At 36.4% G+C, this 23,573-nt stretch overlaps 2 protein-coding genes across 2 annotated transcripts; both read right to left on the bottom strand.

Annotated features, from left to right (window-relative positions):
- Nucleotides 1-94: 94 nt before the first annotated feature.
- LOC112054972 (zinc carboxypeptidase A 1-like) lies at nucleotides 95-12,124 on the bottom strand (the record flags this gene model as incomplete). The annotated part of the gene is made up of 12 exons (XM_024094938.2): nucleotides 95-315; nucleotides 1,321-1,405; nucleotides 2,050-2,252; nucleotides 2,571-2,658; nucleotides 3,302-3,692; nucleotides 4,075-4,242; nucleotides 7,371-7,557; nucleotides 8,753-8,837; nucleotides 9,796-9,998; nucleotides 10,680-10,767; nucleotides 11,104-11,494; nucleotides 11,868-12,124. Coding segments are annotated over 12 exons (2,367 nt in total), but the record flags the coding sequence as incomplete, so codon positions are not given.
- A 783-nt stretch (nucleotides 12,125-12,907) lies between these two features.
- On the bottom strand, nucleotides 12,908-23,282 carry LOC128199275 (zinc carboxypeptidase-like). The gene is made up of 7 exons (XM_052888128.1): nucleotides 22,999-23,282; nucleotides 21,299-21,462; nucleotides 17,204-17,427; nucleotides 15,535-15,622; nucleotides 14,368-14,570; nucleotides 13,791-13,875; nucleotides 12,908-13,101 (listed from the first exon to the last, which is right to left on the bottom strand). The coding sequence occupies exons 1-7, from the start codon at nucleotides 23,280-23,282 to the stop codon at nucleotides 12,908-12,910; spliced, it is 1,242 nt and encodes a 413-aa protein (XP_052744088.1).
- Between the last annotated feature and the right edge of the window lie 291 nt (nucleotides 23,283-23,573).

Here is a 23,573-nt window from a genome sequence, read left to right on the forward strand (position 1 = left end):
TTACTAGCCATTCTTAAGAGTAAGCAGATTAAATCAAATTACAATTATAAAAAAAGCACAAAGAAACAAGAGAGAACATCAATAGCGAGCTCATTTATACTGCAGTAAAAACCGCACCTCCTCCCATGTATCCAAATCTCTTTGCTTGGTGAATCATTTCTACCACGGAGTCCATAACTTCCTGGTTGTTTGGCAGGATCTGGTCTTCGGGGAGGAGGAACCCATGTTCATTCTTGTCGCGCAGTTCATAGCAATACACCAGTGGGACTCCCACTTTTTCCTTCACCCAGTCGATTCCGCCACCCGTAGCCGAGTCTGAAATATTGTTTTGCTTATTACAGACGTCTTTTGGTAGGCAAGATCCGCATCGCATCTAACATATTTTAGTATTCTTTGTATATTAATGAGTTTGTCTACCTGAGCTCGTTACTATCGGACAAGGGAGGAATTAGGAAGTGTGCAGGATATCGTCGGATGCATCCAAATGTCCAAAGATACAATGACCAAACTAATAAAAAGCAGAAAGGTCTCTAACAATACTACAAAAAGACTCGTTAGGACCTTATATCTTGGCAAGTTCGTTGCTGACACTCCCATGATATGTGGGCGACGGGGAGGGAAGGACTGCGCGGGTGTGAAGTCGTGCGCACGGGGCAGAGGCTAGAAGTGGAGTGCACCAGTGGGTTTATCTATCACCTACCGGCCTCCGAATTTGCCAAGCTATAATCTTCTCAATATTTTTCTCTAGCTCCGAAACTTGGACGACCAAACCGATAGACAGAAAGAGGGTAGATGCCTTGGTGGTGCTAAACAAGGATGCTTCGTATAGGTACTGTGGACCGCCATAAAGCAGATTCGAGTTAGAACTAGCCTCTTAGCTAACTGTTACTTCGCAATTCTGAGTTGGACAAGCTGGCTTCCCAAATTACCTACTTTAACTTGGATAAACTCATAATTGTGGTCATGGTGGAGGGCATACGATCACCTAGCCGCTGTTATAACCAAGTGAAGTCTTCCTCTTACAGTTATCAGAAAAGCTGAGGAGAGGTAGGAGTGCAAAAAGTGAAGAACGCAATGAGGAGACTGAAACGCTAAAAAGACATGACCATGACATTCAGTTCAGCCAAAAAAAACCGTGTAAAATATGGGTTCCGTTTTTCTACTACGTACGTTCGGAACCCTAAAAAACGACCTAGAAGATGACCTATCAAATAGATAATCGGATAGAACGACCGGATGACCTTGTTAGATGTTTAATATTAATACTTTTGAATATATACGGATCAAGTAATAGACGTATTATAAAGATACGATACGTACATATGGCCTCAGCGATGTTTCCAGTAACATATTGCGTGCCATATCGGACTGATAACGCTCCCATTGCTCGTCTTCCGATGTTAATCTGCAAAACATAATCCCCTTATAACCCTTTAACCATTTGACTCCTTAATGGACGACCGGTCGCCCATCGTAACCGTAACGTGATATGTAAAAAAATATAAAGTAAACTAAGGGCAATAGGCGAGCACAGTATCATGCTCCGCGCGATAGAGGAATATAAAGATTTTTTAAAATAAAAGTATTAGGGTTTTTTTAATTTAAATAAAAATTAAACTAAACTTAAACTCTAATACACAAGTTATCTAGGTTAAAATTCTGCTAAGCTATAAATATACATTATGTAGTATGTCCTGATAGCCCAGTGGATATGACCTCTGCCTCCGATTTCGGAGTCAGTTGTGTGCATTTTAAGAAATTAAATATCACGTGTCTCTAACAGTGAAGGAAAACATCGTGAGGAAACCTGCATACCAGAGAATTTTCTTAATTCTCTGCGTGTGTGAAGTCTACCAAACCGAATTGGGCCATCATGGTGGACTATTGGCCTAACCCCTTTCATTCTGAGAGGAGACTCGAGCTCAGCAGTTTGCCGAATATGGGTTGATAATGATGATGAATGATATATCTTTATAGACTATAAAAAATTAATGAATGAAGGGATGGTTTATTAAAATGTAGGTTAAAAATGCTATCATGTGTACTTACTGCATCGTGATAGTTTGCATAAGGTGCTGTAGAATTTCCAAAAGGTACCAATAGGAGTTGACCAAAAGAATGAAAAGACAAGAACAGCTCAATTTTATTGCCAATGGAACTGATGTAAGCTGACAAAGATCTAGATTCAGGTTCCGAAAATGGTCCTAACCCTGCGAACGTGTCAGATGCCGGGTTTGTACTAGCCCCTGAAACTGTAAAATAAAAATAATTAAAAGTAATAATTAAATTCTGATTATGAAAAAGCTATCAATTTCTATTGAAATAATTTTTTAAGCAATAATTCAGAATACACGTTAAATCGACACTTAAAAAAAAAAAAATAATTGATTGCAGTTTGCTACTCCGTAAAACTACAAAACTTTTACACTGATGTATTTTATTTTATACTTATTTAATAAGATTTTTTCAAATTATGGAACAAAAAGAGAAAGGTAAATAGGTAATTTTTTATTTTACTTTTCTTTTTAGGCTAGTGCAAATTCGAGAAATAGGCAAAATATTTAAATTACCAAGCCAATTGCTATTCCAGTTTCGGTTTAAATCTACGCCAATGTGACCTCCAGTTGTAGGTCGTCTATTTTTTCTCCACATACGATTCTGTAAATCAATACTTATCATCAATTACTACATGTAAATAAAAATTAAGTGTCTGTCTGTGATTAAACAAAAATTACACGGTAGTAAAACACAATGAAGTTTTTATAACAAAAATTGTTTATCTGTCTGAATGTCAGGGCTAATCTTTGGAACGTCTGAACCGGTAAGACTTTCATTGGAAGGTAGAGGAAGCTATTGAGTAACATATGGGCTACTTTTTATCATTAAAAATGCACTTTTCCCGCGAGATTTGTAAGAAACTGAATTTCACACTGAATTCCCGGGCTCAACCAGTTTTGTTTTTGTTGAAAACATAATTTCTGTCAGTCAGTGAGGAAAACACTGCAATATGAACTTCTATGTCATGAACGTTTCATCTACCCTTATACAATTATTATTTAACATAGAATACGTAGAGTTTGAAGTTTGATAAATAAAAATGAAGTCTCTAGTATACACATTTATGAACATAATGACTTGACTTCAAGTCGGAGAGAGCGAAAATAACTGTTTTAATTTTTTTTTATTGATGACACTTCTCTCTTCAAACACTTTTAAGCAAAGAAAAAGAAAATCGGTTAACATCGAAGAATAAATCTCTAAACCAATTTGTATTTGTCTTCTTATATTTAGTTCTTCGTACCTGTTCGTGACTCCACACATATCCATCAGGATTTGTTACGGGAAATATGTACCAATCATAATCATGAGCAGCTGCTTTTGTTTCCGAATCATTACTTGTAAGAAGCTCGTTAAGTATATAACACACCGCAGTAGTTGTTATCCACTCTCTAGCATGCATTGTACCCTCTACAAAAATTGCTCTTCTGCCTGATCCATGGGATATCTTTATACCTCTTATTTGTCTTCCTTCGTGAGATCTACCTCCAACTATTATACTTGCAATACCTTTATAAGTAGCAACTAAGTCGTCTAACCAAGCGTAAATATCAGCAAGTTTATAATAAGAATCCCATTCCATGCTGACTGAATTATTGCTTCTGTAAGTTCTTACAGTTTCTTTATCTAGATGCCTGTAAACAAAATTAAAAATACGAAAACTTTGTATTTTATTACCTACTGTATGTATATAAGTCCGTTGCTAAAATATTCCATTGATATAAGAAATCTAATAATTTATTTTTGGTATCTACCGTATTAGAAATTCAAAGTAATTGTGTTACTAATATAATATAATTAGCTATCAAAGGGATTACGAAAAATATGAACGAAGAAAAAAGTGTAAACTATTTTTTTAAAGAAAACATTTGAATTACTAAATGATATAATGATAATAAAATGTCATGTTTATAGGTTTAATAACTAAAATAGCAAGAACGAAAAATTAGTTTTTTTTTTATTTACATCTAACAAGAAAAAAAGGAAAATTTACAACTTAAATAAAAAAGAACTTACTCTTGAATATTGTTAATTTTTATATCATATTTTATTTGATGGTGATTCAAAAACTCTTCCAATTCATTTTTATGTTGTGGGCTTGACATAACACTAACATACTCCAATGCTGCTGAGGGTTCTCTCCAGAAATCATATTTCAAATCACTGTTTCTTTTGTCTCGAAGAATTTTTATTTGTTCTCCATTTTCAGGCAAAATTTTATACAATGCGTAGTTATCAAAACGAAATTTTTCACAAAACGCAAATGAAATTAGGAATGTTGTAAATAAAAATATAAATTTTAAAAGCATTGTGACTTAACACTACCTTAAGTTTTCACCTATAAAATGTCTAGTTCTATATTGATAACTTTGTCAATAAACATTATCTTCAAATTACCTATGATATAATTTATATCTTTACTTTAAATCATAAAAATTTTATTATACTTCAATAATTCTCATATCAGATAAGATCATATCTCATAGCATTTAGAATAAGGCATGAAGATGCCTATGCTCTGAACTAAAACATATAAAAGCTGGAGTTTCTCAAGGCAGTGTACTAGGTCCTGTCCGGTCCTGTACTTACCCTTTATATGCTTCCGATATTCAAAAACCTAAAAATAACACTATTGCTACCTATGCTGATGACGCAGCTATAATGGCTGAAGGAGAATCACACAAAGAGGCTGAGAAAAAAGTACAAGATGCATTAAATAAGGTACATCAAAGGACCTAAAAATGGCGAATAAAGCTAAATGAATCCTAAGTCAATTTTCATAGACTTCACCAAAAAATCATAAAAGTATTGTTATTACGTTCGATGTAGCGAATAAATCAGCTTTGAAATGCACACTTATCAAGAAAGCTGAATTTTAAAAAGATGTGGGTGGTGCCTAGAATTAAACTTAACTTCAAATTGTCGACCAAGATTTTCTATGTGCCATCCACCAACTTGAAAAACGGGTTGAAATTATTTGTTTTACACGGTTCTCCGTTGAGATGTGAAAATTTTGATCCAATACTTTTTGCTCTTTGTACGTTCTACAATAAAGTTTTTTACATTTTTTTCATATCGTTCATCATTTGATTTTTTCTATTTCCTCTTTTCTCGTGATAGATATTGGAAATTTGTTAATTATCAAACCTGTAGAGCGTACGATATTGTTTTTTAATTTATCAATTTCAATAAAAATTACGATCTGGCGTGCCTAAAAGTTGACTGCAGCGCCGCCCGACATTACTCTGAGCATCCCCGTATGGAGCGGCGCCAATGCAGCGACAGCTGGAGTTCGAGTTGGAGGTCAGGTCTAAGGGACCCTTTTTAGGGTTACGTACCCGATGGGTAAAATGAGACCCCGTTACTAAGACTCCGCTGTCGTTGACCATGTCTATCATCGTCACCATGATATGTTTCATGACCCGGTTTAATACATTTGTTAAATTAAATTAAATTTTCACTGATGATGTTATTAGAAGGGGTTCCCGTACAACAAATATTTTTTTTTACAGTTTTTATACTTTTTATAATGGTACGAAAGCCTTAGTGTGTTAGTCGAACTTGGATTTGGCTGATTTATTGTTTTTTTCTTATTCATGGAGATAAATGCGATTTTTTTCGTAGTTTTGTTGACAACCATCAGAAATGATTTCTCCAAACCACCTTGATTTCAAGCATCGACGAATCGTTTTCTGCGGTTCGAGAGTCTTCATGACTCTAAGAATGTACTAAAGTCCTGGCTGAATTCTTAATTCATTTCAATATTTAATTATTAATGTATGTTTACATAACCTACAAATTCTTAAACTTTAAATAAAACAAAACCCCCAAATTTTGCCATGGATTTTTTCGGGATAAAAAGTAGCCTGTGTTAATCCAGAGTAAAATCCAGCTTCAGTAGTAGCGGCGTTAAAGAGTAACAAACATCCAAACATCCAAACATACATTCAAACATCCATTGAAACTTTCGCGTTTATAATATTAGTAGGAAGTAGGATGCTCATCTCCATTCTATTGTTTACGGAATAATAAATATTTATTATCTTCCGATTTTCGATATTTTTTATGATAATGATCATCCTGGAGATTGTAGATGCGATCTGCAGCCAAACAGATATGATAGCTGGCAATGTTACGGACACAAATCAATGTAAAATCGCGTACAATATTCTTCGAGCGCTGCTATATTATGGTTTTTATATATTATATTACTTAGTCTCAGGTTGTCGGAGACAGCAACGCTTTTTAAGGACGTGTTAATTATTTCTTTTTTTATTTTTTACAAGTTAGCCCTTAACTACAATCTCACCAGAGGGCCTAGTAGCAGTTTGATACTGTTACTATCGCGTTAACGTAAACGCGAATTTCTAAGGAATTGAATCAGCGCCATCGAGTGGCACTACTGCACAACTGTTTCAATTCCATATAAAATCGCGTTTACGTTAACGCGCTAGTAACAGTATGAAAATATTGAAAACTCCCACTAGACACACTGATCTGTTTAACTACTCTGATAGGAGATGCATAAAAATAACAGCAGTGTTGTAAATAATGATTTTATTATAAGCTAAAATTGTTTATTCATTAAAAACAATTTAATTAATGCTAATGTCTTACATTTAAAAGTACAATATTAATACTCATAGTTATATTATTTTACAGATACATTGTCATGCAAATATGGTGATAAGGTGGTACAATCAGAATTTCTTATTCCCTAGTATCCCTGCTGATTACTAAAATTACGCATTTTTGCGAATAAAACGTTTAAAAGCGTCTCATCACGGAAAATTTGCTTGATAGTTATCAATTTTTTTTAATATTATTACTTTAATTATTTACTTGTTCTAAGCAATTTAAAGGTTTATTTATGTTAATATATTAATTAAAACTAAGAATTACACAGTAATTATAACAAATACACACCAAATGTTATCAAATTGACAAAATGTTCCTCGGATCATCGGCTATATGTTTAGAATTAGTGTTTTAATTATCGACACCTTTTTTTAGGGTTTTTAATCAATAAGGAATAGTTTCGCCTTGTTTGTTTGTTCGTCTGTCTGTCCATGTCATAGCTCAGAGACTACAGAAAAATGGAAAAAAAATAACTTTTGTCGAAATTAGTCTTCTACAACTACACGGCGGGTTTTTTTTTTAATAAATATTGAATTTAATATTTTTTACAAGCCGTTAAGAGTAATCAGATGAAACACAAACCAAACTGTTATAAAAAAATACACAAAGATAGAAGAGAGAACATCAACAGCGAACTAGTGTATACTGCAGTAGAAACCGCATTTCCTCCCATGTATCCAAATCTCTTCGCTTGGTGAATCAACTCTACCACCGAGTCCATAACTTCCTGGTTGTTGGGCAGGATCTGGTCTTCGGGGAGGAGGAACCCTTTATCTCCCTTATCACGCAGTTCATAGCAATACACCAGAGGCACTCCGATGCGTTCTTTTACCCAATCGGTTTCACCACCCGAAGCCAAATCTGAAAAATAATTGTGCTTATTTGATTTTTGATTTTTAAATATCTTTATCTATATCTATATAATATATAAAAGAAAGTCGTGTTAATTACTCCACTTATAACTCAAGAACGGCTGAACCGACTTAGCTGAAAATTGGCAGGGAGGTAGTTTAGAGCCAGGAGAAGGACATAGGATACTTTTTATTATTATTATTTTTTGGGGTAGGGTAAGGGTAGGTTAGGGGTAGGGTAGGGGTAGGGTATGGGGTAGGGTAGGGTAGGGTAGGGTAGGGCAGGGTAGGGTAGGGTAGGGTAGGGTAGGGTAGGGGTAGGGTAGAGGTAGTTGAAAGTTTACATCGAGTTTCACGTGGACGAAGTCGCGGGCGTCCGCTAGTTATATAATATATTGTAACAGTGTTGTTAGAACAATAGACTTATAAATAATTCTTATTGCTAACATGCTATAGTCATTTGTTTGTACAGGCTTACACACCTTTATAAACATTTAGAATAATGGCAGGAAAAACAATTAGGACATAATTTACTAAGTAACAAACTATTATTAACTTGAGACATGTAGGTACCAACCTACCACTGCTAAGCGCCCGTTTGTTGCAAGCACTTATGATAATACATGTACATTTCTACACAGAAGTAATTTTACAGATGGTAACATAATCTACTATGGTATTTATAGTATAGTATTGAAATGAACTTTCTTTTTTTTTTGCGGGTAAAGTACAAATATATTGAACGAGAATTGTGCGCTAACTAACGCAGTAGCCATCTTTACGATTTTCGAAAGTTCCCTTCGTTTTCTCCAGGATGCCATCATCAGATTCTGACAAGAAAAAAATGGGACCACTCTGAAATCAAACCCTCCAAAACAAAAAAAAAAATTTCAAAATCGGCCAATAAATGACGAAATTATCGCTGGACATAGATGAAAAAAAAAAAATATACATACAGCCGAACGTAGAACCTCCTCCTTTTTGGAAGTCGGTTAATAAAATAATACGCGATATAATTCCTTTTTTAATTCCGTACCTCGAAAGTGAAAGATAATTCGCACTGGCTAATGCAACGTCGGCCTCAGGAACCCAGACATACCCCCGGATAAAATCGGATAGCATAACCAGACTTCCTTGTTATTGATAATACTTTTTAAATATAAATGGATCAAGTAATACACGTCTAATAAAGATACGATACATACATATGGCCTCGGCGATATTTCCAGTAAAATACTGCGTGCCATATCTCACTGATAGCGCTCCCATTGCTCGTCTTCCGATGTTAATCTACAAAACATAATCAATTCAATCACCCTAAATATGTAAGGAATTTTAAAAATAAAACAAATGATTATTATCTATAACATCAAGTATCATATCTGCCGCACTTAACCTCTTTAATCCAACCCACTTGCAAATGCAAAATTTGTTCTCAGCGTACGTCTACTAACTCCAAACTTCAACTTTGCACATCAAGCGGTTTTAGATATTTCGTGATGACCTTTCAGAGGGCCTAGTGGCAGTTTGATACTGTTACTATCGCGTTAACGTAAACGCAAATTTCTAAAGAATTGAAACAGCCCCATCTAGTGGCGCTACTGCATAACTGTTTCAATTCCATATAAATTCGCGTTTAAGTCAACGCGACAGTAATAGTATGAAAACATTGAAATCTTCCACTATGCACACAGTTTCATAAACGTACTAGTGGACGCCAGCGACTTCATCCGCGTGGAAATCAATATAAACTTTCAACCCTTATTTTATCATTTTAAGGGTTTTTAAAATTCTTGAACTTGAATTATATTTTGTATTTTTTTAATATTTATAAACAAACTTGTAAAACTGTAACTCTAAAAATGAAGGAATTTCCATACCAACTTTCAACCCTTATTTCACCTCTTTCTATTTTTATTGTAGTGTCAAAAAGTACCCTATGTTTTGCTCCGAAGTCCCATTTACCGTTATACTAAAATTCATTTTGATCGGTTCAGAAGTTTAGCCGTGAAAAGGTAAAAGACAGATAGACAAACTTATTTCCACATTTGTAATATTAGTATATATAGAAGATCCATTTATAAGAGTACCTCTCTATAGATTCGGATATGTACAAGACGTAAGCCATCTAAGTTACAATTGCTCTATGTTATAAATAAAAAATATAAGACATGACTGATTGCACAAACGAATTAATAAATTAATGAATACATAATTCATTAAAATATAATAAATAAGATGTACTTACTGCATCATGATAGTTAGCATAAGGTGCTGTAGAATTTCCAAAAGGTACCATTAGAAGTTGGCCAAAAGAATGAAAAGTCAGGAACAGTTCAATTTTATCGCCAATGGATTTAATGTATGTTGACAAAGATCTAGATTCAGGTTCTGAAAACGGTCCTAATCCTGCGTATCTGTTATTTGCCGGGTCTGTACTGGCCCCTATAACTATAAAATTAAAATAATTAAAAGTAAGAAAAATAAATTTTAAATTATTGACCAACGATTATAATTTTTTTTTATTTTTTTTTTTCAGAATCATTTTCACCTCAAAACCAACAATTTTATTTTTATTTATTTGATACAGAAAACATTTACATAATAGAGTTTAGTAAAGGGTTAAAATTACCATGCAAAGGGGTTAATAAATATGTAAACAACAACACTATCCACGAATTACACAAATTAAGAATTAGGGCGTCACAAAACATACCTATGAATGACATTTACAAGACAAACAAGGAATGTGGTTAACATAAAACAGTGCAATCAGAAGGAAGAAGTACAGAAAATAAATAATTAATTAAAATAATATAAATGAAAACAAAGAATTTATATTACTTATTAAAATATACTAATTAACAATAATAACAGTTATTTATAAATTTAAAAAAGAACTAATAATTTCATTAAATAATGCAAATGTTTTGATTTCTTGCATTTTACTTCATAAAATTACAATTTCTTTGTAATGCTGTCTTTAAATTATTAAGTTTCCTTTATAATAATATTTATGGAATAAAAATAGAAAGAATGAGTAATTAATCATTTAACTTACTTTCTATGCAAATAATATAAGATTCAAATCAAAGTGTAAAAAATAGCCAAAACATTAAAGTTCATTATTACCAAGCCAATTGTTATTCCAGTTTCGGTTTAAATCTACACCGATGTGACCCCCAGTTGTAGGTCGTCTATTTTTTCTCCACATACGATTCTGTAAATTATAACAAAGTTATTATATAAGAAAAACAATTTCTATCGGTCACTCAGGAAAACATAATTAATTACATCAAGAATTTGGATAACAACTAACTAACTAACAGTTTAACACTTATTGATGAGAGAATAAGTTTGATAAATGAAGATGAAGTCTCTATTCAAACAAGTTTCATAACACTTGATTGTAATTCTAAGATAAACTGTATTTATTTAATTTTTTTTTATAAATGACATTAAATCTATTAAACAAGGAAATAGAAAATCGGGTAACAAACAAGAATAAATCTCTAATTTGTTATTATATTTAATATATATTTAGTTAAAAACTTACCTGTTCATGACTAAACACATATCCATCAGGATTTGCTACGGGAAATATGTACCAATCAAAATCACGAGCAGCTGCTTTTGTATCCGTGTCGTTACTTGTAAGAAGCTCGTTTATTATGTAACACACCGTCGTAGTAGTTATCCATTCCACACCATGCAATGTACCCTCTACGTAAATTGCTCTTTTACCCGATCCATGGGATATCTTTATACCTCTTATTTGCCTTCCTTCGTAAGATCTACCTCCAACTATTATACTTGCAATACCTTTATAAGTAGCCACTAAGTCATCTAACCAAGTGTTAATATCAGCAAGTTTATAATAAGAATCCCATTCCATGCTGACTGAACTATTGCTTCTGTAAGTTCTTACAGTTTCTTTATCTAGATGCCTGTAAACAAAAATTAAAAATACAAAAATAAAAATGTATTTTATTTATTGTATGTATGTAATGTAAGTTAATTGGTAAAATACTTCATTGATATGAGAAGTCAACCTATTTTTGGTTTCTTACGTATTAGAAATTCAAAGTAATTGTGTGCTTATAAGCAACTACCTAGCAGATAACAATAAATATGAAAGAGGAAAAATCTCAATTAATATTACTAGAATCAACTAAAACATAGAAAACGGGTGATAAAATTACCAGAAATCAATTTATGAATTAAGATTTAATATTGACTGAAGTAAATATCCTTAACAAAATATGAAATCAAGAAATTGAGAGAGAATATTATAAAAAATTAAGAAAATATAAAACTTACTCTTGAATATTGTTTATTTTAATGTTGTATTTTATTTGATGGTGATGTAAAAACTCTTCCAATTCATTTTTGTGTTGTGGGCTTGACATAACACTGACGTAGTCCAATGCGGCTGAGGGTACACTCCAGAAATCATATCTCAAATCACTCATCTTGTCTTCAAGAATTTTTATTTGTTCTCCATTTTCAGGCAAAATTTTATACAATGCGTAATTATCAAAACGAAATTTTTCAGATGATCCAAATGAAATTAATAATATTGTATATATAAATATAAATTTTAAAAACATTGTGAGCACTACCTGAAGTTTTTACCTCTATAATGACTAGTTCTATATTGATAGTTGAATAAACAGTATCTTCAAGTTAAAAATTTAGTTTTCAATTAATTATCATAAAAATGATAATATACTTTGATAACTTTTATATCAGATTTAGATCTAATGAATTCCTGTTTAATTATCATAAGAGGCCAAACTGGTTAAAAACAAAATATCATAATCATAATTACTCAGATATACTTTCCTATACTACAGATTGACTAGATATGTACTGTTTACCAACCCATGCACAAAATGTAATGCATAAAATACCGATAACCATACCCATACACCATGGGATAGACGATGAAAAATTCATCCTCACTTTGCATGCAAGGCTTTTTTCAAACTTTTTTTTCCATTTTATAGACGAAATTAATATACATACTCATACAAAATTTTATCTTTCTAGTTTTAACAAACTCTAAGCTATCATACTGACAACTTTATCTTTTTAATTAACAACAGAATTAGTATGAAATTGTCGATTACTAACTACGTTTTTTAAGTTGGTCGACTGTTACTCTTTAAATAGCGATTGCTAATTAGCCGTTATAGTATTCCTTGTAAATTCATTATATTTCCTACTTTTGTGTTTTTTTACGTATCCATAAATAACCGTTTACCGGTTAGCCGGTAGAGAGTGGGGACACTTTTACGACAAAATTAGTATTAAAGAAAAGAAATATTTAACATTCATTATTATATTCATAATTATAACTACAATACATTCAAGAACTTCGCCTCTCTGATTATTGCCATAACTGAATCAAAGGTTTCCTCACAAGAGGGCAGCACTTGGTTCACTGGTAATGTGTAGCCCCAGGCACCTTCGTCTCTTAGCTGGTGAGTGAACACTACTGGCGGGTTGAAGCGATGCTTGATCCAATCAGCGATGGATCCCGTCGCGCCGTCTGTCACAACATAACTTTTATTATAATACTGTTCATTAGTTGTTGTTTCTCTATAGTACAACATTCTAACAATTTCCTTCATTGTTAGTTTAGTTTATTGACTTCGTTCGCGTGAAATTTAAAAATATCTGAATTGAATTCATATCCGGTGTTAGCTGTCAATGTCATGTAATATTGTCAAATGTCAATAAGACACAAGTTAAAAAGAAACATTAAATTGTAGACAGAGAAGCATTAAACAAAAATATCCTTAAATTGCTTTAAAAACGCCTTAAGCGAACGCTACTACGCGAAGACCACTGACAATCTATCAGGGTGTTAGTAACAAGCATGTTGTCATGATAAAATTTTCAAGTTATGTTGCCAGCTAATGGAAATAATACATTTTATTTAATTAATTTAAAAAATGCGGGTTCCAAAATTTTTTTGTTTTGAGTTTTAAGCCTAATATTTTATGTTCTTTGAAGATAAAAATATTTTTTCTGGTTAGTTGACACTCAGAATAAAGGCCCAGCCTTCATACAAAATTGGGACATGTCCTTTAAACGTTAATTCTTTCTTTCTAGCGAAATACCTTGAAAGGGTTTCCGGTGTATTCCAGATTTAGCCATACGTATAAAAAGAGTAAAAGAAATAAAAGTGGACATGATGAGGCATGCGAAGAAGATAAAGAAGAATTAGATAACTACCATGTACTACTCTCGAAGTGCCAACGGTGAAATGGGTTCCATGACGGACAGATAAGGACCCCATTGCACGTCTCCCAATGATAATCTAAAAACAAAAATAAAAATGTTAAAAAAATCTCAGGTTAGGTCAACTTTTTACTAATTTTGTTTTTTAATTTTATTTTATTTGAATATTTGATTAGTGATCGATACTGATTCCAAAATTTTAAAGTAAAATTTTTGTCTGTCCGTCTGTATGTATGTTCGTTACAGAAACAAAAACTACTCGACGGACTTTAACGAAACTTAACCACACAAACTTAACCTCTCTATAATATTTGTAGTGTAAATAGGACATTTTTTTTATTCTAAGACAAATTAACCCTTGACTGTTCTTACAAACAAAAGCAGGCTAACTTAGGAGGTACCAATTTATTTTACCAATAGCTCTGACGGTTTTTACGTATTGTACTGGGATGCTAGCCAATTAAGAAAATATAAATTATTATATAAATACAATCAAATCCTAAACGGACCCGTAGTTGGAATCGAACCCAGGACCACTCTGTTGAATAAACATAACTTTGTATAAACTTACCGTTTCATTGTAATTGTACGTCGGGTAAATGTTGTGCGCAAATGGGATCAAGAGGCGTTGACCAAAAGCTCTAAACGATAGGGAGCTGACGAGTCTCGAGCTGATGCTTTCGACATAGCGGGATACAGATCGCGTCTCTACTTCTGAGAATGGTCCAAGACCTATGAAGTTTTCGTCTGCTGGTACGAAACTGCCTCCTATAACTGAAAAAATAATTACAGGTTTGTGATGTCTGAATAATGTCTCATTAGTCTCTTTTAGTTTAGTTTTATCAGTATATCAGCCAATGGACGTCCACTGCAGGACATAGGCCTTCTGTAGGCCTTCTTCCAAACATCACGCCTGCATCCAGCAAATCCCTGCGACTCGCTTACTGTCGTCACCTGGTAGGGAGTCGACAAACTGCGTTTTGTAGTGCGGGGTTGCCATTCCAGTACCCTGAGACCCCAATGCCCATCGGCTCTTTGAACTATGTGCCCCGCCCATTGTCACTTCAGCTTCGCGACTCGTTGAGCTATGTCGGTGACTTTGGTTCTTTTGCGGATCTGATTTCTGATTTCTGAGATACTCCAAGCATAGCTCGCTCCATCGCCCGCTGTGTGACTTTGAGCCTTCTTATGAGGCCCATAGTTAGCGACCAAGTATCGGAACCTGGCAATACGCACTGTTCAAAGACTTCTGTTTTCTGGCACTGAGGAATTTCGGTCGAAAAGATATCGCGGAGTTTCCCGAATTCCACCCAGCCGAGTTGGATATCTCAATGGTCATTAACCGACTTTTTATAATTAAGTTTTATCTTGCCATGTGACTAAGCATTTCCATGGTATCACGGTATCGTATCACCAGGTTCAGGGTTCCAAGCTCTATGTCCAATATTTCCTTGGTACATGCAGGACAATGCAGAGCTGGATCCTTTTTCAAGGTCGTGCCAAATATGACATAGTGGTGTTCTGTTGCTTAGGCTTTTAACTTGCCAGAAAGTGTTCTGGGATTCAGGAACTACAATAGTGTTAATATGTTAAATGTGGCACAATTTTTGAAATAAATGTTTTTTTTCTCTCGTGCTAAATATGTGAGGGAAGAGAGATACTTAGCAGGAAAAACCGAGACTGCAAGACTGGGTTTGGGAATGACAACTAATTCTATTTAAAAATATTGTTTACTTACTTCCCCAATGAGAATTCCAATTTCTACTCAAGTCAACACCGATCGCCGACCCAGTGGTAGGTCTTCTGTTTTTAATCCATAACCTGTCCTGTAATGTTCAATAACTAATTACTAAGTGGCAGATTTATTAAAGCAATAATTTAAGTTGTAGTTTATCAAGCAACACGCATAAAATATCTGTATTTTTATTTCTAAATCGTAGGACTTTTGTTTAATCGTAGGTTGAGGTTTTAGCAATAGCATGGAGTTACTTTAAAACTATCAAATGGCGTGACAAGATTTCAAGACAACCAATTTACCGTACACAAGTAATAGAATTAGATAATTAGAAATGCTAACTTCTGCCCTCCTAGCCAAGTGGCTCTTTCTACGATCGCTAACGCTTCTTAAACTAGAAAGATGTATGGGAATGACATGCTATCGACAGGTCACGTGATCAAGATCTGTCATTCCAATACATCTTTCTAGTTTTCGTAGCGTTAGCGATCGTTGAAAGAGAATCGGCTTGCCACTTGGCTAGGGGGGCTGGTGCCAAGATGCATTGGTGTGGTGTATTCTTGCGTTTCATATGCCTAACGTAATGAGCACTGACAGGGTCTTATATGACATGACTCGCATTTTTGCTTCATTATCGTAATACCTCGAAAATCAGTATTTTACTCGAGGACTATCTGACGGCATCCGTGGCGCAGTGGTATGCGCAGTGGATTTAATGACGGAGGTTCTGGGTTCGATCCCTGGCTGGGCCGTTTTCTTAATTGGACCATGTCTAGCTGGTGGGGGCTTCGGCCGTGGCTAGTTGTGGTAATTATCCACAGCTGAAGCCTCCCACCGACAAAGACGTATTTTCATCCTCTTCCTAACAAGTTAGCCCGCTTCCAACTTAGATAAGATCATCACTTACCATTAGGCGAGATTGTAGTCAAGGGCTAACTTGTAAAGAATAAAATAAGACTATTTTTGAAAGTTTCAAAACATTTTCGTGTCAATATAATGTGTTTTTCAAGTATTATAATCATAAATTACTTGAATAACACATAATTATTAACACAAATTTTTTTTTGAAAGTAAATAGCCTAAATAAATACAATTTTCTTAATTCTTTATGTTTGTGAAGTCTGCCAATCCGCATTTTTCCAGCGTGGTGGACTAAATCCCCTCTCCTTTTGAGAGAAGACTAACGCTCAATAGTGAGCCAAATATGGGATGGTGATGATAAAGACCGAGAGCCGTGATAGCCCAGTGGATATGACCTGTGCCTCCGATTCCAGGAGGGTGTGGGTTCGAATCCGGTCCGGGGCATGTACCTCCAACTTTTCAGTTGCGTGAATTTTAAGAAATTAAATATCACGTGTCTCAATCGGTGAAGGAAAACATCGTGAGGAAACCTGCATATCAGAGAATTATCATAATTCTCTGCGTGTGTGAAGTCTGCCAATCCGCATTGGGCCAGCGTGGTGGACTAAATCCCCTCTCCTTCTGAGAGAAGACTCATGCTCAATAGTGAGCCAAATATGGGTTGTTGATAATGATAAAGACTATCCGTTTATTTCATCAACCATAAAAAAGAGCTCAGCAGTGAGCCGAATATGGGTTGATGACGACAACGACGATGATAAAGACGTTTATTTCGTCAAACATAAAACATATTAAGAATCAGCCAACTTACAACATTCTGTGAATATTCTTGTCCATCAGGGTTGAGTACGGGAAAGATATGCCATTCGAATTCCTCCGTAGCTCTTTGCGCTTCAAAACTACCTCTGACTAACTGATCCACCAGATAAGTGATGACTGTTGGAGACAGCCAATCTGCACCAATTTGACCACCCTCGACGAAGATTATTGGACGGTTAGTTCCTCGGGCGATTCTTACCCCTGTGATGTTTCTGCCTAAAAAAAGAATTTTCCAAATCAGTACAACCTGCAAGTAGTCGGAACATGCAATAGTAGAGGACGTACGTGATGATAAATTTGCATTTACTAAAGCGTCATGGGGATCGATTAGATGTAGCAGATTAGATGATAGGAATAATAAATGGTTATATACTTTTTCGCTTTCAGCGATGGGAAAAAAACTGCAGACTTTAAAGGCTGATTACCTTACCTTACCTTACCTTATCAGCCGATAGACGTCCACTGCTGGACATAGGCCTCTTGCATGGACCTCCAAGCACAACGATCTCGAGCCGCCAGCATCCAGCGGCTCCCTGCAACCCGCTTAATATCCTCGGTCCACCTAGTGGGGGGTCGCCCAACACTGCGCTTTCCGGTGCGAGGTCGCCATTCCAGCACCTTGGGGCCCCAACGTCCATCGGCTCTTCGAACTATGTGGCCCGCCCATTGCCACTTCAGCTTCGCGACTCGCTGAGCTATGTCAGTGACTTTGGTTCGTCTGCGGATCTCCTCATTCCTGATTCGATCACGCAGAGAAACTCCAAGCATAGCTCGCTCCATCGCCCGCTGAGTGACTTTGAGCCTTCTAATAGGCCCATAGTCAGCGACCAAGTCTCGGATCCGTATGTCATCACTGGCTACACGCACTGATCGAAGACTTTCGTCTTCAAGCACTGAGGAATTTCGGACGAAAAGATGTCGCGGAGTTTCCCGAACGCTGCCCAGCCGAGCTGGATTCGGCGATTCACCTTTTTCTCAAAATTGGACCTACCTAACTGGACTGTGTGTCCTAGGTATATATATTCGTCTACAATTTCGAGCGCAGAGTCCTCAACAATAACTGGGTGGAGCGGTACATGAGTATTAGTCATGATCTTCGTCTTGCTCATGTTCATTTTTAGGCCCACACGTTGAGAAACCCTGCTGAGGTCGTTGAGCATGGTACTAAGGTCCTCCAGAGTCTCTGCCATAATGACTACATCATCGGCAAAACGTAGTTGAGTGATGTACTCACCATTGATGTTGATGCCAAATCCGTTCCAGTCCAGAAGCTTAAAGACATCTTCCAATGCAGCGGTAAATAGCTTTGGGGAGATCACATCTCCCTGCCGCACTCCTCGCTGCAGTTGGATTGGCCTCGTAGTCTGATCCTGTAAACGGACTGACATGGTGGCGCTCTCATACAAACACTTCAACGCTTGAATGTACCTGTAGTCGATCCGGCATCTCTGCAAAGACCTCAGCACAGCCCAAGTTTCCACCGAATCGAAGGCTTTCTCATAGTCCACAAACGCTAAGCAAAGTGGCTGGTTATACTCTTCGGTATTCTGTATAACCTGCCGCAGCGTGTGAATGTGGTCTATGGTACTAAAGCCTGCTCGGAAACCGGCTTGTTCGGGAGGCTGGAAGTCGTCAAACCTACGGGCGAGACGATTCTTGATGACTCTCGAGAACAACTTGTAGACATGACTCAACAACGAGATGGGTCTGTAATTCTTCAATAAGGTATTGTCACCTTTTTTGAAGAACAGAACCACCACGCTCCTGTGCCACGCCTTAGGTGTTGTACCCTCGTGAATGACGGAATTGAACAACCGCTGAAGGACCTTAAGTATCGGTTTTCCACCCGCTTTCAGGAGTTCTGCTGTGATTCCGTCATCACCTGGTGCTTTGTTGTTCTTAAGTTGTTTGAGAGCCATACTAATCTCGTATAGGCTGACGTCCGGGATATCTTCGGTATAGTGTCGGGTCAATTTGGCTCTAGGATCTTTGGCCAAATTGTCAACAGGCTTTTGGGTAGAGGTGTATAACTGTCCGTAGAACTTCTCGACCTCACTCAAGATCTCAGGCTTAGAAGAAATGATATTGCCCTGATCGGTCTTCAAACGTGTCAACTGTCTTCGTCCAATAGACAAATCTCTCGCGAACACTTTCGAGCCTCGATTGTTCTTGATTGTATCTTTGATACGCTCGGTATTGAAGCGTCGCAAGTCGCATGTCTGCGATTTAGAGATCTGTCTATTAATCTGACGGTATTTTAACGCGTCTGTTGAAGACTGCAATCTCATTTCTTGTCTTTCCTCCATGAGCTTGAGTGTATGGTCCGAGAACTTGTTAGTTCTTTTTGTACGGTGGGTTTTGAAAAACTTGAATCCGACCGTATGGACAGTTTCCACAAGCCTGTTGTTTAGATCGTCCACATCAACGCAATCTGCTAGGCAATCAAAGCGGTTTTGTAATTCCAGTTGAAAGCTCTCGGGGTTTTGGATTTGGGCAGGAGTAGGTCGGAGCGTAGATTTCACCAGTTTGTACCGTTCCAGCTGTAAGTTGATATTCAACGTGCCTCTTACCATTCGGTGATCACTACCGGTTTTGACCCTGTTGATCACAGAGACATCGTTGAATATATGCCGTCTGGTAGACAAGATGAAATCTATCTCATTTTTCGTAGAACCATCGGGGCTCATCCAGGTCCATTTCCTGTGTGGCGGCTTCTTGAAAAAAGAGTTCATCATGAAGAGTCCCTCCTTTTCCATGAAGTCAGCCAACATTTGGCCCCTGTGGTTCCTCTGCCCATAACCAAATTGCCCCACTCTCAACTCTGAACCTTTGCATTGAAATCCCCCATCACAACATTGTAATAGGAGTTCGAGGCATGTATGGCTTTTGAGATATCCTCATACAATACCTCTACCTCCTCGTCGGAATGTGTCGAGGTCGGCGCGTAAACCTGTATGATCTTCAACGAATATCGTTTGGTAATTCGAAGAACGAGGAACGCTACCCTGCTCGACACACTCTCGACTCGTACAACATTGTTTACGAGGGACTTGTGGACGATAAACCCGACACCACCCTGGGACTGTTGGTCGCCCTCCCGGTAGTATAACAAGTTGCCGGATTCGAGGATTATCGAGTCCTCCCCCTCTCTTCGGACTTCAGATAACCCTATGATATCCCAGCGCAACTTGCTAACCACTTCTTCCAACTCGATCATCTTTTCGTCGGTCCGTAGAGTGCGTGCGTTAAATGTTGCCAGGTCCAGTCGTCGGGGTTGGCAGCGGAATCTCCCCCGGAGATTCTTGACACCCCTTGCCCCGCCGTTACCACGACCGCTGCCGGAGCCGGGAATAGCGGGGCCACCGGGGACTAGGGGCTGTTTGTTTTTCGATTTGTCCATGAAGGTTAATGCCCGTACAATGACCACGCTGGGCATGCGGGTTGGTCATTCGCAGGGCTGAATTTTCCGCACCGGTGTCGCTGCTGCCCGACACCGGCCTGTGCCATTTATGAAAATCCAGCCAGTTAGGAATGGTTATACCGCCATTGATCGGTCGCCAGAGCCTCGTCGGTCACTCTGCAGGGTGCACCACGAGCAGGTGAGGTTGGCAGTTGGGGAGGCTGACTGGTACTAGCCTCCCCCTTACACCCCCTAATTATTACTTACTTACATTATTTATTAATTATTACTTCGGCTAATTGTAATCAGTTTTTTCAGTTCACAATATATCGACAGATTACAATATCGCGAGTGACATTATAAACTAACGTATTTTACAATTTGACAGTGACATAACTATTAATTATTCATACGGATGTGTATTTTTTATATATTTTTTTTATTTTTATGTTTCACCTGCGTGGATCCTGTTCCCGTAAAATTCGGGATAACATATAGCCTTCCTCGATAAATGGGCTATCTAACACTGAAAGAGATTTTCAAATTGGACCAGTACCTACGTAGTTCCTGATATCAGCCCGTTCAAACAAACAAACAAACTCTTCAGCTTTATAATATTTAGTATAGATTTACGTGTAAATAGCCACTTTCATTACTAATTGTATCAAAATAATAATGTTAATTTACCTTCATACGATCGTCCCGCATATATCAAAGAAACAAAATCACTCCTCGTGTCGGCCAAATTTTGCAACCACTCATTGATCTGAGTCACTGACCAGTAGTTGGTCCAGAACAACCAATGTCTTGTGTCACGCTTTTTTCTGCCCATGATTTGATCGTCCAACGCTCTGCAAAGTAACGTAATACAATCGATAACTTACTTCAAAATCAAAATCAAAAATCATTTATTTCAGGCTCAGTTTAGTTTAGTTTAGTTTAGTTTAGTTGTAAAGATTCTACCACCGGTTCGGAAGGCAGGTTCTGCTGAGAAGAAACCGGCAAGAAACTCAACAGTTGCTCTTTTTTCATCCAAAAATCATACAGTATTATAATTTACAATTGATGACAACATTACAATTTCTTATAGTTTTACTTGTTGTGTGAAGGTGGAAGCTAATCCAATGGCCTCCAAGCGCTTTTATCTTTAAGGTAGTAACTCGACCTCCTCGGCCTCGACTAAGTTAATGTTTTTTAACACATTGCTTAAAGCTATGCATTGGCAGGTCCATCACAGTCACACTTGATCTAATTATAGTTTTTTATAACCTTGGCCGAGTTTGTTGTGGACGCTTCTCAGACCGAGGCGCGTTTGGAACCCTCGTAACTTTAATTTAAAGTTTTCAAGTTACCTTCAATCACAATGACATAACTTGACGTTTTAAAGGGCTTGTAAACTAAGCCTCATTGAAATAAATGAAATTTGAATTTATTATTAGACTAGCTGGCGCTGCGCGGTTTCACCCGCGTGGTTCTCGTTCCCGTAGGAATATGTATATAATATATAGCCTTTCTTGATAAATTGGCTATTTAACACTGAAAGAATTTGAAATCGGTCCAGTAGTTCCTGAGATTAATGCGTTCAATCAAACAAACAAACAAACTTATCAGGTTTATAATATTAAGTATAGATATTAATAGGATGTTTTTTCCTATTCGAAACGTGGGTAATATATTTATGTATGTTTGTATGTTTATTATTAAGACTATTAAACCAATATGTGAATCTAATGTGGATTGGTTTTCATAATTAGGTATCAGCATATTTTAACTCCGTGATAGCTTGGATATGACCTCTGCCTTCGATTCGGAGGGTGTAAGTTCGAATCCGGTCCGGGGCATGCACCTCCAACTTTTCAGTTGTGCGCATTTAAAAAAAATCAATATCAAGTGTCACATTCTGAGAGGAGACTCGTGCTCAACAGTGAGCCGAACATAGGTTGTTAATGGTTATGATGATTATATTTTAACGGTCCACTAAGTATTGGGTCAGACTTCCATTCTTATAGGATGGATGAAGTTTACACCCACCACGCAGCTTCAATGCGAGTTGGCGAGCTTAGAACGATTATGTTTAAATAAACTTAATTTTTTTAATTCTTATTATTGATTCTTAGATTGTAGTCAAACTACAAGTTAGCCCTTGACTACAATCTCACCTGATGGTAAGTGATGATGCAACCTAAGATGGAAGCGGGCTAACTTGTTAGAAGGAGGATGAAAATCCACACAGTGTGGATTATAGATTGCGTCATCACTTATCATCAGGTGAGATTGTAGTCAAGGGTTAACTTGTTAAGAATATAACAAAGACAAAAAAAACTGGAAATCTATGGAAATCTTGTTACAGCATAATTTAAGCATGAGGTATGCAATTCTGTACTTACTTTTGTATATTCTCAATCATCACATCATAATCGATACTTCTCTTTCTTAGTAAATGTTCCAAATTATCTCTTTCCTGTGGTGATGTTAGAACACTGGCATAATCTCCCACTTGAGAAACCGATTTCCAAAATTGCACTCCATCGTTCTCTTTTTGAAGGTCACTCAAAAAGTTCAAATGTTCCTCAATCTGTGGGTAAATCTTATACAATGAATAATCATCATATCTAACTTCCTCAGTTAAAACTGTACTTAGAACACTTAAAATTAATATTTTAAGTAACATTTTGACGAACAATAAAAATGTACTGAGTTAAATTCGTTTACAAGGACATAATCTATTATCAGATAAACTATCAATTATCTATAATTTATAATGTTTTAAGGTTGAATTTGGAGCGTTTTTTATAAATGTTCTAAATACCTTGATTAAACTAATCTGGTGAAATATAATAAGTATCAAGATAGGGATCAAAATTAGTTTAAGATAACATTACCTGTAAATGTAGATTTTTTCAATACAATTACAAAAAGACATGTCTCAATTTTGCATAGAGGCTGGGCCTTTATTCCGAGT

This window comes from Bicyclus anynana, chromosome 21 (genome assembly GCF_947172395.1).
Source record: "Bicyclus anynana chromosome 21, ilBicAnyn1.1, whole genome shotgun sequence".
Taxonomy (NCBI): Eukaryota; Metazoa; Arthropoda; class Insecta; order Lepidoptera; family Nymphalidae; genus Bicyclus; species Bicyclus anynana.

Bases quoted from the DNA above. Each gene is read 5' to 3' on its own strand.
- LOC128199275 (XM_052888128.1), bottom strand. From the start codon at position 23,282: ATGTTACTTAAAATATTAATTTTAAGTGTTCTAAGTACAGTTTTAACT. The intron at 13,876-14,367 runs GTAAGTTTATAC...TTTTGTTTTTAG, and splicing joins CGTACAATTACAATGAAACG to ATTATCATTGGGAGACGTGC. The intron at 13,102-13,790 runs GTAGTTATCTAA...ATGTTGTGACAG, and splicing joins CACTTCGAGAGTAGTACATG to ACGGCGCGACGGGATCCATC.